Source organism: Pituophis catenifer, unplaced genomic scaffold (genome assembly GCF_029215685.1).
Source record: "Pituophis catenifer annectens isolate HBS135680 unplaced genomic scaffold, rPitCat1.0.hap2 SCAF_1, whole genome shotgun sequence".
Taxonomy (NCBI): domain Eukaryota; kingdom Metazoa; phylum Chordata; class Lepidosauria; order Squamata; family Colubridae; genus Pituophis; species Pituophis catenifer.
Genome location: NW_027256881.1, coordinates 306,119,480 through 306,137,180, shown reverse-complemented (window position 1 = coordinate 306,137,180; position 17,701 = coordinate 306,119,480). Strand labels below are relative to the sequence as shown.

General features: G+C 37.0%; 1 protein-coding gene across 1 annotated transcript; it reads right to left on the bottom strand.

Moving 5' to 3' along the window:
• Nucleotides 1-2,590: 2,590 nt before the first annotated feature.
• On the bottom strand, nucleotides 2,591-15,945 carry PSMC1 (proteasome 26S subunit, ATPase 1). The gene is made up of 11 exons (XM_070941238.1): nucleotides 15,867-15,945; nucleotides 14,297-14,350; nucleotides 13,220-13,316; nucleotides 12,493-12,617; nucleotides 11,879-12,064; nucleotides 10,698-10,826; nucleotides 9,683-9,779; nucleotides 7,829-8,018; nucleotides 6,135-6,286; nucleotides 4,675-4,829; nucleotides 2,591-3,564 (listed from the first exon to the last, which is right to left on the bottom strand). The coding sequence occupies exons 1-11, from the start codon at nucleotides 15,867-15,869 to the stop codon at nucleotides 3,430-3,432; spliced, it is 1,323 nt and encodes a 440-aa protein (XP_070797339.1). The 5' UTR covers nucleotides 15,870-15,945; the 3' UTR covers nucleotides 2,591-3,429.
• Nucleotides 15,946-17,701: the final 1,756 nt, after the last annotated feature.

Sequence of the window (17,701 nt, the reverse complement as noted above, 5' to 3'; positions counted from 1 at the left end):
TTTCCAGAAAAAGGAAATCTCTTCCATATTTTGGACTTTTAGCTTCTTGTTTCCAGGTACGATGAGAGAAGCACCATGTGCTCAAGTTTAGGGAAATCCAAAAATAAGAGTTAATTTGAAGCTAATCCTCCATTACAGCTTTTAGTTCAGTGAAGAATTGAGGGCAGCTCCAGCCAGCCCATTTTACTGCTGTACAGGTGCTTGTCTGTCCAGTACATGAATGGTGAGCAATGCCAAGTTTCCCCTTATTTTGCATAGAGGCTCTGGCCCCTTCAATAACAAGCCTGGGAACTCTTCCTTTTTTTAAAGTCATATATCACTCAAGTGCGATGGTAAACTTTCACATGCTATTGGAGTCACAGCAGTAATTTCATATACCCAGGAACTGAAACAACTCTGTTTTTGAACCTGCTAAAACATCTGAGTATATTTTAGATTTATAACTACAATAAAATAAGGTGATTGTTCACCATATTGGAAAGAGGAACAAACAAACTTTTGGTTAATTATTCATTATCCTGAGAGACAATTCCTGCAAGGTACAATTAAAACTAACTTGCATGCTGTTGATAGATGATCTGGTGAAAATATTCAGTCAGGCTGTCATGAGATCCAGTGTAAAACCCTATCCAGGCCACAAAAAAGCCAAAATAGTCTTCCCAGAAATGTTCTTTTGTTGGAAAGCGAGTTTGTTTCACCCACTAAGGTTTTTTTAGAGGGTTCTAAAAAGTACACTCTTGCTTATGAGCATTTTATTTGTTTGGAAAAGTGCTTGCATGATATATTATCTGGTCTGGGCTTTTTGACTTGTAAATAATTCATAAAACCAATCAAATAGCTACATTCAAGTTAAACTCAAGTTCAGAAATGCATTTGGCACCTATAAATAATTTGGGCTACACATAATAATGATATTGCCAAAGTTAAACAGTTCAATCTGTTCAGATGTATTCACAGCCAAAGAAACTTGAGCATTGAAGAAATCTCTGGCATTTGAGCCAGTTACGCTGGTTTAAACTTGCAATGTGGATATCAGCCTTTACATCTGCTAGGAATATATGCAAATAGAAGATATTTTTTAACTATTTAACAAGCTTCTACCCCTGCAATTTTTTAGAAAGCAAATTAGTGAGATTGCTTCCATCATCTCATTTTCCCAGACACAATATCCCCTAGATAAGGCTATTTTAAAATAAATCACAGTCCTATAATCACTTGCCGTCTTTAAATCATGGCTGCGGGGCACCTAGATTTTCCAGGCAAGGTAAGGCTAGGAGCTGGAAATATATAGCAGGCCAGTTCTCCTTTTACAAAAATGGAGACACTGAAAGTGGGTTGAGCAGAGATTCTAGGAATAGCCAAGTGGACATCAATGGGCACCATGCTTACCTTTGTACTAGAAAAATGGGCAAAGAAAGCTGTGGTCAGGAAGCCCACAATCAAATATGATCTGAAATCTAATTGGCAAAAGAGCACCTATTTATGACTCTACAATACTCTACCGGCAACATTTATTTCTGGTCTCCATATTGACACAGGCTGCCTTGTTGAGCTGGACATAATATGAAAGCAACATCGGTCATACCAAGGTTTAAGTCATTCATGTCAGCTATGAGAACTACCCCCAGGCTTACAACATTCTTCATTCAGAAACAGGGCATCTGCTATATTTTATCTACTGTATGACAGGGACATGAATATGATCTCAATTGTTTTGAATAATACATAACATTGGTGCACTGAACAGCCTGCTACACTTTCATTTTAGTTTTCAACCTTTTACATTTCCTAAGGGGGGAAAAACTGTCAATGATACCCACCTTCACCACATTAAAAACTACCTTAGTTATTTACCATCAGCAGCAGAAAATGGAACTACTAGAGATTTACTATTCATCTAAAGCAGAGTAATTCAACCTGGTGAATTTCAGCTGTTGTAGTATAAAACCCATTCCAAGCAAGCATGGTAAAGTAGGAAAGATAGATTTAAGACTACTCTCTCAATGAAAACATCATATTATATAGCCCTGTATTTGGAAAGGGCCCTGAGCAAGGTTATGCATTGCTTAACTACTGGTTTCAAATCTTTTTAATATAAGAACCTTCCAATATTGAATTTGTCTTGCCAGTTTCTCATTGGTAAAATGGAAATGCATGCTAACCACTAGAACGGGTGGACAATTAATTTTCTCAAGGGGCCACATGAGAAACTGGCTGAACTAATGTAACCTGACTTGATATCCTCAAACTCCCTCACCTCAACTCCTCAGGTTGCTCCAAGCAAAAGGTGAGCGCTATGCTGGCACAGAAAAGCGCTTTCTCCTTGCCCTCCAATGGCTGCCAGCTGACCGAAGCGCATGATGACTGTGCAGAGCTGGACCTGACTTGGCTTCTTCTCCTGCTTTCTGTGGTGCACATATTTACATTTGATTTCTAATATTTGATTGGCCTCATGTGGGCCAGAGAGGAAGAGCTAAGGGGCTGGATGTAGACTGGGGGCAGTAAATGCCCAGCTGTGCACTAGAGTGAATAAAACTTTATGAATAGAGCTGGGAATTTCAGAATATCTCATTTAAAGATAGAAGGGATGTTTAATTTTTCACAATTAAATTTATTTCCATAATTTTACATTTCCGTGTCAAATTTGGAAAATGTTCTCATATACAATGGCTACTTTCACTTCTTTGAACAAATTGTGATTACCTTAGTTGCAAGAACTGAATCAGCACAACTTGACTATAGAGGTGGAAGGAAGGAATTGGCTGAGTTTTTAAAGATGATTTACTTTATTTGTCCAAATAATTTTGGCAATGAAATCTCATTGCTTATTACGTATGTGTGATTTGGCAAACCATAGCCTTAGGGGACTGAGAACTAAATGAAACAAGAGTCTTCTCAGACATCAAAACCATTTTCACTGCAGACAGCAGTTCTGTTTCAGAACTTTCTTTCTGATAACTGCATGAATTTTCCATGAATCAGATCCTTCTGCAGTATTTCCATCACTATATTTTTCCAGTACCTTTCTGGATATATATGTAAATTCAAGGAACGTACATTCAGCTGCACTTTAGACTAAATGTCACAACCAATTACAGAACATTTGCAGAGTCTGCTAAAAATGTCAATTTGTAGACTAAGAGGCAACAGAACACCTGGGGCACACATTAAAAACCTTCTTTGCTTAAATTCTAATCCAATCATCCCAATTCACTTGGAAATCAATTTTTAATGACAAAGTATTTCACAATGAATGTATGCCACAATACACAGACATTCACAGTAAGTGAATGATTATACTTTCAGCAGGAAAAGCTTCTTTTTGTATTCACTAACACCTTGCTCTCTAATGCTTTTTCCACATTCTGAAGAAAAAAAAAAGGTTCAAACAGTTAACCCCAACCTAGGACCAAAACAAAGGTGGGGAAGTTAAAGGTAGAGGCCTTCCGGAGTGCCTTCCTGTTTCTTATAAAGAACATTTTCTTTTGATTTTTTGAAGTCTTCGTTTGTTACTTTCATTCTTCGTTCACGCAGAGCCATCAAACCAGCTTCCGTGCAAATGGCCTATTAGAAATGGAAGCATTTGATTAGAAAATCAGGAGTCTGACTTGCATGAAGTGCTAAGAACCAGTAATGTTCAAACAAACATAGGGTTGAAAGAAGCATTACATATTCATTAATTAGAAAAAAATGTGATCTGACTAATGCACAGCAAACATTACTAATATTAGATCGTCTTTCCCTCCCTAATTGTAATTCCCCTGAAAGAGTGTAACATGCTAGTCACAACAGAGGTCAATAACGTTTAACAGATGCACAGGCAAACTTCCTTAGCTACCAATATTCCTAGTGAAAATAGCCCCACCAATTCTTTACAATTTTTTTACATCAAGCATGCAACTCTCATGACAGGTGGCCAAATGTTCATTTTCTTTTCCATTGATGATTTTCCCCTTCCCAACAATGACCAATAAAGCTCTTCTAAATATTTATGGGGGGTGAGTGGGTGGGAACATCCCCTTCCCTCAGAAAAGATTGCCATAACAATGAAATATTTACTACAGGTAGTTCTCAATTTATGAACAGAATTGAGCCCAAAATTTCTATTGCTAAGCGAGACAGTTAAGCGAGTGGTTGCCCCATTTTACAACATTTCTTGCCACAGTTGTTAAGTGAATCACTGAAGTTATTAACATGGTTGTTAAGTGAATCTGGCTTTCCCATTGACTTTGCTTGTCAGAAGCAAAAGGTGGTCACATGATCCAGAGACATTGCAAGCATTATAAATATGAACCAGTTGCCAAATGGCTGACTTTTGATCGATCATGTGACCACAGGGATGGCAATGGTCCTAAGTTTGAAAAGGGGTCACAGGTCACTTTTTTCAGTGCTGTTGTAACTTCGAATGGTTAGTAAACAAATTGTTGTAAGTCCAGGACTACCTGTATCAGGAAGTAGAAAAACCAGTGTTTTTTAAAAATGGGTGAAAAAGAGAAAAGAAAGGCAGTGACTGGGGCTTTCTGGAAGCAAAACTGCAGAGCCACAATTTCTTTAATGACAGGTTAAATAAAGGACATTTGTAATCTTCATTGGAAAGGGATGCCGTATACTGCATGACACAAATGCTCAATTAGTTTCGGAGAGGGGGGGATCATTTGTTATCAAGGATTTTACCTTTATATCTGCCCCAGACAGATCATCTTTAGCCATTATCAACTCATCTAGAGTAACATCATCTGCCAAAGTCATTCTGCTGGTGTGAATCTGAAAGATGCGTTTCTTTGTTTTTTCATCTGGCAGAGGAAATTCTATCTTCCTGTCAATACGTCCTAGAATTTAGAAAAAACAATTATCAGTTTCAATTTTTGCCTGTGGAACCAAAAATAGAAAGCTTTCCTTGGAAAATAACACCATTATTTAGCCTTGATGCTACCTCAGAAAATACCAGTGCATTTTTGGACAGTTATGTTAGATGCATAGAATTTCATTTTTATTTCCTCCCTACTTCACAAATACAATTATTTCTCCATACTGATGGACCAAAACATTTCTTCTTCCCTCAGATTTCGTAAGCCACACAAATATTTATATTTCAAATTATTTCATGTACTGTTCAATATCAAGTTACATGAATAGGCACTCCAGAAACCTTCTTTCTTAATCCCAATCACATATTGATTAAATTAGTATCAGTTGTCGCACCATGTTTTTTCAGTCTTGGCTGCAGAGGTGGCAAACTGACAATTGAAGAAAAAAAAAAAAGAATTTGAGTAATAAGACCTATCTCCCACACTTACAAGCTCTTTGTCTGAAATGGTAGTCATGACACTTCCCCAAAATTCCACATGTTCCCACCATCCCCAAAAGAATGAAGAGTCTTAAGGGAGATCCTTTCTTTGTGTGTGTATATGTGTTTACACAATATTCTAAAATTCAATATATGTCTGTTTCTAGTCATTCCATCTGGTACAGCAATCCACACCCTGAGTGTGTGCTGGCAGAGGAGAACCTTTCTACCATGCCATCCATCCATCTTCTTTCTGGAGATCTGACTGGTCCCAACTCTGCTGGCCTTTTACTCTTGAAGAGTTGGTTCTGTGCTTGAGCTTGTTGCCTGGTTGCGTTGATTGATGTTTTTGCAATGTTCCCTTGACTGCTATGTGTTTTATGTTTTTATATAGGGTTAGGATTTTTGTATAGGATTTTATTACTTTTAATATTGTTAGTCACTGAGAATTATATATTTGTGATAGCCATAAAATCAAATATATACATATATATGTGCACACACATCCTTACAAACATAATAATAAAAGCTTCAGAAAGAAAGCTATAAAATTTGTAGAAAACGCAGTAATTCATTCTCTAGAATACTGTTTTTCCCCTGATTAGGGCAAATTGAGTGAAAAGTGAACCTTTTGAAAGAGCAAAACATTTCAAGCTTTTGGATTCCCAAGTTTTTTCAAACCATTCCCAGATCAGCTTGGATCAACCCATTCTAATGAAAAACACAGAACGCTCTAGGAAACACCATGACGTACTGTATAGGGAACAGACCACATTGTTCTACATGAAACTAATCATTAGAAGCAGTTAGATTTTAAGTAGTTAAATATGACCATCATATTTTTTACCTGGTCTGATTAAAGCTGGATCCAATGTTTCTATTCTGTTAGTAGCCATGATCACCTTTACATCTCCACGTGAATCAAACCCATCTAATTGGTTCAGCAACTCCAACATTGTTCGTTGGATTTCCCTTTCTCCCCCCGAGTTAGAATCGTACCTTTCGAATAGGAAAAAAAATACCTAAGTTGAGGTTAGAATACCCATAGAACACAATCTTTTTCTTTACCTACAGTAATCCACTGAGAAACCACAGGGCAATGAATTACATTTTGGTAGAAGCAAAGAATACACAGAACACTGTTCGCCCAGGATAAGACATCATTTCTGAAGTTCAATTAAAAACTCTCTGATTAGAGTACAACAGGTTCTGCAGCTGAGAGAATGCTATGAGCAGCATTTAATTTCCTTAATAACACTAATTCATAATAGCAGTTTTGTATTTGTAGCTATTTTCCTGCTCCAAGTGATTCCTATTAAAAGATGAACCTTAAAAGATGAAATTATTATAACCACATACAGAATTCATCATCTCTTTCCTCTCCATGTTCACTCAGTCAATACTAAAGATTATCTTTCTTCAACAAACATGATATATTTTTATTTATGCACATATTTGCTACAAAGTAAACTTCAAAAAAGGACAAAGCTGTAAAAATTAAGTCAATACTAAATGAATCAATAACAAATTGTCTGTAAAATAAAGCGCCTGTTCCTCCATCTGCATATACACATAAACAACTTCCAGACACATACTCTGCCTCCTTATAGCAGCAGGAAAAAAAAAAGAGAGGAGGAGACAGAATGAGGATGGGCTATGGGAAGAAAGAAAGAGAAGAAAAATGGAAGATGAAAATTTACGCAGACTTAAACTGTAGTAAACGTTATTGAAATGAATGGTTTGTACTCTATTCTTAGGAAGGTGTGTTTTGGATTTCTAATCCTCTAGAAATGTTATGAAATCCAGCCAGTGTCTTTCTACATTCAAGGGGAAGGACGGAGTGATGCCCTCAATAGATCCATTGATTGGCAAAAGTAACCACAATGGGATTTCCCTTTCTCCTGCCTCCTCCATTCCAACTATTCCCTTTACGGAAGTATATCCAACAAAGTATTTCCCACCCATCTCCCTTTCAGCCCTATCTCTTGTCCCTAGGACTTTATTCTTGGCAAACATAAATGTTCCACTCCCTCAGTGCATGGAGTGATCAACAAGTTGGACGGGGATGCAAAACATCCAAATTCAAATCCCCCCACCAAACCTAATTTGCAAGGTTGCAGTGAGGATAAAAGTAAAGGAATGCTCCTAGTCTTGAATTCCCACCCACCCCCAAATATACAGGAATGAAACACAGTAATAAACTATATAATATTTCACAAACAATTATAGAGTCTGAATTCATTAAAAAGAAAAAATGCTTTCTAGCTACCCATTCCACATTAGCCCTGCTCCGTTTTTAAAAATGTCAGGTTTTAGCAATACAGTTAAATATCTTATAAATTAAAGAAATGATTAAGCTCAGACATTTTAGTCTGAAGCATGCTAGCACTAATGCGCCCCTACAAGTACAAGGGTAGACCATTGTCTTACAATTGAAGATGGCAGCATACAAACCACTTCTGAAAACCAATTTAAAGAAAGGAAGGAGTGTTAAAAGATATGCATATGATGCTCAGCATGGAAATGACTATGACATCCTACCTTTTGGTACCTATGGCATCAATTTCATCAATGAAGACAATTGACGGGGCATGCTCCTCAGCTACTCTAAAAAGTTCTCGAACAAGCTTTGGTCCATCTCCCAAATATTTCTGGATAAGTTCAGAACCAACCACTCTCAGGAAGGTGGCAGAAGTCTGATTTGCCACAGCTTTGGCTAATAACGTTTTACCTGTTTAATTACAAAATGCCAGAAAGTTAGCACATGCTCCAACTTGTGTTACACATACATGCATGAAGGCAATCTCCCAAATCTGTATATTGACGAAAGTCCTCAGCCTTCTACTAGAGATCAAGTTTGGCATTTTAAATCAATAAACAATGGAGTTATACCTTGGAAGTGATTATATGCTTGAGACACATAAACAAAATTTTCCTATTTGAATTCACTGTCTGAAGTGCAGAAGGAGAAGCAGGAACAGATAAACTGATTTCCTGTCAATTTAAAAAGATGCTCAGAAAGTACTCTTTGTCACTTTCATATTTGAAATAGGAAATTATTTTATTCTTACATGGTGAATCTATGCAAAGAAAGTAATAGAATTAACAAATCAACCATACTTCCTTAAAAGACAGCAGTTTCAGCATCAATGGACTGACAGATCTCACACACTATGTCTATGCAAGTTAATATGAGAAGCATAGTTTCACTTGGGGTGTAGAATCATCCATAATGTCCTAATTTTCAAAAACATTTCTCATAATTTTCCATACCTAATATGAGGGGAAAATTTCAGTTCATTATTTCTATCTACTTTCTCCATGCACACACACACATATCTCTAGCACTATCATTTTCCAAACAGATAATGAAATCTGATTTGGCTTGATAAGGTATCTGCTCTCTGGTTCCCCGTGGATACACCATGCTTTCCTAGATAAAATTTGCCCCAAAACCTGATTCCCCCCTTTTTTTTCTCAAAGTTGAAGAATTAAAGCCTGATTGGGCTTTGAGAACACTGTGGAATGGATCTAACAAGTACCTGGATGTTAATCACAAATTGATTACCACTTTGTATAAATTGGACAAAAAGCCAAAATGAAAATAAACCATCATACAGATTTACTAAACAAGTATCAATTCACTTAAGATTCCAAATTGATCAGTGATTCTAAATGTCCATGTTTTAAATTAACCAATTGTTTTATCAAAAAATCAACTTAGAAATAAAAAGCTTTCTTATAGCTAGTCTGATATTATTAATTATGATAATTTTAAGGTCCTTAAAATTGCTATAAGTATATTGATCATTTTTTCTTTTAATTGTAAAATAGTGAAGGTTTACAGGAACTGAAATAGCATTGTTATTGAGGAAGGAGTTTTCCCCGAAGTCTAAACTAAAAAATACATCTGAATACCGGAAGAGATATGGCTTTGGCTCCTAAATTCAAGTTTAGAAAAATATTCTGCTACAATGTTCTCTTCCTGCTACCTCAGGATGTTCTACTGGATCTTGGCTGCTATACTCTTTCCCTCATGGGAACTTTTTTCATTTCTGTCACTAGTGACTCATATCACTGTTTGAGAAATACCAGTATCAGTTAGTTTCTGCATCACATATCCTGAAAACACTATCTGATTTTTTTCTGACGGGGTAAACAAGCTAGAAGTAAATACGTTACGCTTTAGCTCTTCTTCAAGCATGTTTGAAGACCATCAAATCATAAAGACCAAATTCAAAAACAGCAATAATATGTTCATTATAGCTTTCATCCAATATGATGAGACATATGCTAAGGCAGATTGATTGTCTTTATTGATATAAACACTTCAATATATTATTCTATAATAAATGCATTGCCACATGCTGATATAAAAATACAAGAAAAAAATACCTGTGCCAGGAGGCCCATACAGAATGACCCCTTTGGGTGGCTTTATTCCCATTTCTTCATAATACTCAGGATGAGTCAAAGGTAGCTCCACAGATTCCTAGAAGGAAGAAATTACATATACCTTGAAGGGTTGATCAAGCCTTTTATCAAACTAAGGCTCCTCCTAGTTAGAAAATCACAAATCAAGACACTGCTATAATGGCCAATATTGACATTTAATTAATATAATGTGCTTGCCATGGAGATGAACACATAATATTTTTCAACCTGAATTCCTCTATTCTGGAATAACTGTTTCCTACCTCAAACCTATTGTTCATTTGAATAAGGTGCACTTCAAATAATTACATTGCCTTTTTTTTTACACAACTCCTTCAAAAGCTGTGCCTGGCTTTCACCATACATGTATCATATTTCAGTCACAAAATGTTTGAAAACGAAAGATAACTCAAAATGCAAATAGTGTTGAAAAAAGGAATTACAGACCTGTAAATTATAGAATCAATAAAATTTATTTTTGGTGAGATTGAACCAACTCTAAAGGAGGGAAGGAAGGACTAGCTCATCTAGTCACATATCTTTATGCTACATGCTGCATGTTACTCCATCTTAGAAATTTCTTTAAAAACATTCCTCCTATCATTTTGATTGACATACCTAGAGATTAGAGCTGATCTAAGAATTTAGGCTCTTAAACTGGGAAGCCTTGAGGAAAGTTATGAGGTACTGGGTCAATGAATAGATCTCAGCATGGGACCTGCCAAGACTTGTATGAATGGAAAATATATGCATACATTCCTTGGGCAGAAAAGCATCTTCCTAGAGAAGAGATGGTGGCAGTGACAATTATCAAACTATTATTTCAAATAAGCAGTTATTGAAATAAGCAAAATACCAAAGCCATTTAAATAAAAGCCACATGGAACAGAAATAGAAGTATTGCAACTCTAAGGCATCTAGTAATAAAATGTTCTGGCATTTTTCCACTATTGGACAATGCAAGAAATATTAATACCTTGATTTCTTGAATTTGGTTATCCAGGCCTCCAATATCTGCATATGTCTCTTGTGGGGCTTTTTCCACTTTCATCACTGTAACTAAAGGATCCGTGTCATCCATTAAGACACCAATCACAGCATGGACCTGTTAAAAGCAATAGGCAGAAGCATCCAATAGTAGGAAAGCATTTAAGCCGTTGCTCTATTATGGGTTTAGCATAAAGTAGAAATTAGAGACTAATAGGACATTTCACAAGGTCAAATTCAGCTCCTAAAATCTATTTCTCAGAGACTGGCACTCTGTAACTTCTGGTTAAATGTAGTTAAGTTGATGGAAGTTTCTTTCCTGGAAAAAGAGATGGCTTCCTGGCAAATCTGAAGGTTATGGGGATGCACCTCAACCTTTTTGGAAAGGAATGAGCAAGTACCGTGGACAAGCCAGGTCACGTGTTATATTCTCTATATAATGACTTTATTATATATTCTCTACATTATGACAGGTTGCACAAATACAAATAATTTTACAAGTCAGCAGATAGACCTGGTCTCAACTGCCACTTTGGTGTGACTCAATATGTGTCTTAGTCTGGACACAAAGTAGTAGATAAATGATGATCCTGTCATCATTTGTATTTATTTTTTGTCCAAGAATGCTACAACCTTGGTTGGTTCTGATAAACAAAGTCAGAATTGCAACTTAACTTGCTTCATTTCATTTTCGGTGGGGGGCATTATCACCTCTCTTACTGAGGTTGTTTAAATTTTGCTGAGTCTGTAGCTTTTTAAAGAAAATCATAATCAAAAGAAACAACATCCCGCTCCTTGCAAGCTGTAAACCTAGCATACAGCTTGGAAAAGAGGCAAGAAACCAACAGGCCCACCATATTGATTGGAGGACTGGTAAATTTCCATTAATTTTTTCTTTTTAATCTGAATACTGTAAGAATGTTATAATTTATGAATAAATGCCTGAGTGGTTTCTTTTTCTCTGTAGAAGGGAATCTCCTATTGTTACTGGTCATATATGTTATATGTTACATATGTTACTGGTTACTGTTCTGAGAGATCACATTGTCTTCATCAAGGTAAAATTCTATATCTTAATGGCTTTTAGTTTAATCTAGATAATATTTAGATGTTCATAACGTTTATCTACTTTCAGTGCTTTCAATCACAGACAAAAAAAGCAAGAATTACCTTATGATTAAGTAGAACTGAACATCCTGGCTCTAGCAAATCCTTGTCTACAAAAGAAAGAATACTGACATAGTGTTCTGATCCCACTGATGTGGACACAATAGCATGATTATCATCAATTATCTCCTCCAAGGTCCCTACAGACATTGGAGTCCCTCTCAGATCATCCACCTTTGACCTCTCTTCCTGCAAACAAGCACACAAAAAGAAACTATGATTATGTATTACAAATTGCCAGGCATCCCAACAATCTCTATATCTATTACACAATTAAGAAATGATAATTTTATAGCATCCTCAACAATCCCAAAACAGAAGAATTGTCTAAGTATTCTCACTATTAATAGTATCTCACTATTAACATCTAAGTATTAATATCTTAATACTTAAGACCTCACACAAATGCTATTTCAATTACATTCTCAGAAATGACTTAAAATAGTCAATTGGTATTATCTACCTCTACAGTCAAACTAGGTCTGGTTTATTTCTACCTTTCTCATAATGGAGTGAAGTTAGAAGATACAAAATAGAGGATAAGTAAGTTGATAACCAAACCCCCCCACAACCTGATAAATGTAAGCAGGTTTTTTTTCTATTCAAAGCATACATACCTCTTGCTTTTCTTCCAAAGGTTTCATCTGTTCCTGGTTTCTAATGAACTCTTCCTCCATCAGAAGATAATCCTTAATTCTTTCCAGCTTCAATAATTTGAGTCTGCACTGAGTATGAGGAGTGACTACAATTAAATGAAAGAGTTTCTAAATGTAGGGTCTGGAATAATACATTCAACTTGTTTAGGTGAATTGAAAAAAGGGACAGCGAACTAAAATGATTTTGAAATTCCTATCTTTTTTCTGGGATGCTCTTGTTCCTATTATTTTGGGCACTGCTTTTTGATGGAAGAATTTTGTCTTTTTGCATGGAACTGATGTAGCAATATGTGAGACTAAACAAAATCCAAGGACATGATTTAAAAAAATTCTTGAGAGGGCTGCATCTTATTCCAAGGAAAGATAAATCATGTTTTTATGTTTGTAAAATAATCAGTTCCTGAAATCAATTAAAAAATGTGGCTTCTTCCAATTCTATGATTTAATGTTTGGATGATATGATATAGTAGCCTAAAGATGAAATCATCTTTTGTGTTTTCTCTATTTCAGAACAAACCACTGTGTAACCTAGTTCAGTCCCAGTTACTCTTTAACCCATCAATGTTTCAAGCTGAGATCTTTGAAAACTAAGTTGCTCATGTACGAAATGGGGGCTTTTTGCATGCTGAAAAAACTAACCTATATCTTAGCTATAGCTACTTGGGAATATGGCACAAACCATGCTTACCCAGTGGAAGTTTGCTGGCAGCATCTGGTCCCTTTGTTTTCTTCTTCTTTTTCCCCACTCGTGTTGGAACTGGAGGTTCATATTTCTTCTTTTTGTCCTTTTTATTTTAAAAACGAAGTTAAAAAGTAATTTATAGAAAGTAATGTGCATAAAAGATTCCAACACAAGTTCCAGAAGGTTTTGTCAAATATTTCAAAAGTTCTAAATTGCCCAATATTGCATAAATCATCTAAAGCAAACTTTAAAGTCATTATATTGCTTTCTAGATAAATTGGGATTTAACTTCCATAATTCTCCATGGCATAGAGCCTGATTACTTGAGGGACTTCCCGTCTCCCATAGTGTCTGCTCAGCCAATTGGTGTGTTCCAGATTGAAATGTCATCTATTGGGACCACAGAAACACATCTTCTTTGTAGCAGGGCCTGACCTCTGAAATTAGGATGGCCTCCAATCTATTGTTGTTTAGAAGAAGTGTGAAGACCTATCTCTTTACCCAGTCCTTTGGCAAGGGAGGGTGAGACCACTTGTTTCATTCCATTTGGTCTCCCCCACTTTCCATTTTTATTTAATAATTTTGTAGTTGTGAGCTGGCCAGAGTTACTGGGAGTCTGGCAACATATAGGCTTAATAAATTATAATTATTATCAGTGTGCCTACAGGGATGGCTTAAACATTGAATTATGAACTATGATTTGTCTTAACTATGGTTATTAGAAATTATTAGACAGTTTCAAATTTTGAGCAGAACTATAATTTCTATTAAATCATAGGGTCCAGATTAAATAAATTATAATCAATAAAAATGAAAGAGAAAGGCACATAAATCATGGCATATTTAAATTGACTACTTATCCATATACACTACAGTAATAGCAACTACATAATTCTGAAAACTAGATCACTGCAATGAAAATTTAACATCGGTTCATAATATATAAAAACACAATATTTTATTTTCTGAGTTTTTATATATTAAGGGCAACTGAGGAAAAATATATATATATTTAGCATGAAAGATGTTTTCTACAAATATTCTCTTAACAAAACACACCAGGTAAAAGTTATTTTTCCTTACTTTGTCATCCTTCTTGCCACCTCCAGGACCGTGTCCACCACTCTGACTCTGACCCTACATTCGGAGACAAAATATCAATGAAACTCAGAAAAGGGGAAAAAAAGGCAACTATACCATAAACTATATACAAACTCAAAGTCAGTTTTTCCTTCTGAAACAACTGTCAAAAGAATGAAGACAGAAGTAATTCCCCTTTCATTCTTCTGACATTGTAAAAAAAAAAAAAAACTGTTCCAGAAAACTCTCCAGAGCAGGGAAATGCTATAAAAATAAGGAAATGTTTTTGATATGCAAGAAATCCATACAGGCAATACTGATTTCTCTCTGGGTCCAATTCATTTTAATGACCTTTTAAGCATAAATAAGACATGACTTTCTAAGAGTCCTTTTGATGATTACCACTTTAGCAGAAATTCTGAAAAACGGAATCATATTCCGTGTTGTATACAAAGCGGTAAGCAAATGGTAATTAAAACAGGAAGGGGGGGTATTCTTTAAGCATCCTAAATTATCTGCAGCAACCAATTTATCAGTTAATTTCTCGGCTGAAAAATCTCAGACAAGAATATCTGTGCATTTAAGGTCACTAAGTAACACTGAACCTAATTAATGTTAACAAATAGCAAAAACACCCTTAGGAGTCATTGAACTGCTACACATATAGCTTGAAGCTGGCTGGCCCAAGGAGCAATAAGCAAGAATTTTCTGTTTTGATGTTGGTTGCAATCTTGGCAATGCAACCCTGGTTTAGAAAGTGAAACTGTAAACATTCCCAGGTCACACAAGGATGTCTGTAAATATAATGCATATTGTGTTTATCTCTGTATGTGTACATATGGAAAAAGTATATCCACACAGAGATATGTGTGTATATATCATATATACATCCCTGACTGCTCTTTAGAAGGCCAGATCCTGAAGATGAAACTCAAATACTTTGGCCACCTAATGAGAAGGAAGGGACTCACTGGAGAAGAGACTAATGCTGGGAAAGACTGAGGGCAAAAGAAGAAGGGGACCACAGAGAACGAGGTGGCTGGATGGAGTCACTGAAGCATTAGGCGTGAACTTAAATGGACTCCAGAGGATGGTAGAGGACAGGAAGGCCTGGAGGAACGTTGTCCAAGGGGTCATGATGGGAAGGACACAACTTCGCAACTAACAACCATCATATATACTCATATATATGAGACCTGCACATTGGACAACCGCCCAGCAGTTAAAGAGGGATAGTAGTTAAAATGGTGGTGACGGGAAGAGCGCCTCATTTTCTTTTCTGGCTGTCATCCGAAAACAGTAAGAAAATCATACATTCCCTACATATCCGAGGCTATTTTGGCCTAACCGCCCCCCGCCCCCCAAATACCGCTTCCCCGCACTTCTCCGCTATGGAAACGAAGCGATCATGACATCGCATAACAGCGCCCAAAGGACCCAGGCCGGGAGGAAAGGATACCCTGGCTTAAGGGAATCGGTCTCACCCAGGGGACATTTGGGAGAGGCTCCAAACGGGCCTTAAGAAGCCCACCCGCAGCCCCCCTCCCCCCACAAGCCCCCTTTTTCCCCTCACCATCCTGCTCCCTCAGAGTCCAACCCCGGAAATCGAACGGCTTCCTAGAGGAGCCGGAACGGAAGTAAGCGCGATACGGGGCGCGAGGAGGGTCAATTCTCTGTTTGGGCGAGAGCGAGAAAACGAGAGAGAGAGAGGGAGGAAGAAGGAGGAGGAGTTAGGTGATCGTCGCCTCCCAGAGGGCGGAGGCGGGAAGGGAGAATTGAGGATGGAGAGGGTGAATTGGCCTTTTGGTGGGTAGGGAAAGCCTCTAAGCCATTGGTTTATGACGGGTGTGTATGCGAGCTGCATCTAAGATAACAAATCCATATTAAGTCAGTAGGGGTGTGTGGGGGGGGGGCGTTGCTGCTTGCGGCAGAATGACTCCTTTTTCGACATCTACGAGACGAAGGGATGAATGATAAAATAAGCTTTCATATATTTCAGATACCGTGTCAGTGGTCTGTGACAGCTTACGCTCTTAATTCTTTTGTCTTGCTTTGAACCGCAGAGCGATAGTAAGCAGGCACCTAAACTGAAATAATATTTTAAAGATAATCTCTTGAGAGGCAAATATGTCCATTGATGCTTTTGGTAGCTGCCTGCCGCAAAAGGAAGGTTAAAAGCCAAGATACCCAATGGCATAAGTGGAAGTAGGAGAAGCTTCTTTTCCTTTTCCTTTTCCTAAAAAACTAGAACCAGAGATCAGCCAATGAAATTGAATCCTGGAAGAATCAGGGCAGACAAAAGGAATTTACACCACGTGCAATTATACTTTACAATTCACTACCGTGTGATGTAGTGCTGGCTACCAATTTGGTTGGCTTCAAAAAAGTGTTGGACCCTTTCACTAAAAACATGGGAGTCAATGACTCTTAGCCTTTTGAGGTCAGTGTGACTGCCTCTGAAAGCCATATGCTGGGAGACCTGTGGGCAACTGTGAAGTTGGTTGGCCACTGTGTGAACAAATTGCTGGATTCGATGGGTCAGAAATCTGATCCAGTAGGGTACTAGTTATAGTCTTACATATAGGTAGTCCTCAACTTACAACAGTTCATTTAGTGACCATTCAAAGTTACAACGGCACTGAAACAAAAGACTTATGACCATTTTTCATACTTATGACCATTGCAACATCCCCATGGTCACATGATCAAAATTCAGACACTTGGCAACTGACTCATGACAGTAGCAGTGTCCCAGGGTCATGGTGATCACTTTTAGTGACCTGAGAAGCAAAATTCAATGGGGAAGTCAGATTAACATCTGTGTTAGTAACTTAACTGCAGTGATTGACTTAACAACTGTGGCAAGAAATGTTGTAAAATGGGGCAAAACTCAACAAATGTCTCACTTAACAACAGAAATTATGGGCTCTATTGTGGTCGTAAATCGAGGACTACCTGTAGTCATTTTTAAGCCAAACCTGTGGTAATTCACCTTTTCTCCCCAATGGAACTAATAAAGAGCCTCCAAATATGCAAAAATGATTTTTAAGTTTCTTATCATGCTCTATTTCTCTTCTTAATAATATAATATAGTTGTTAGAATAGTAAAGTTTGACTAATGAGATTCAGTTCCAAGTACTGACTTAACCACAGAGGTCACTGGATGAATTTGGACCAGTTATTCTCTTCCCTCCCTATCTATCTCATAGGATTATTATGGAAATAATATCAGAGAAACTACCATGTATGCTACTTTGACCACTCATAAGAAATGTGACACTTAAATACAAAAAATAATATTGGCACATCTATTAAATTGTCCTGTCTTCCTCACTATTGGCCACAATTGCCTAATTTTGTTCTCCCTATTTTCTCTCCTGAACAGGACTTCTGGAATTTGAATTTTAA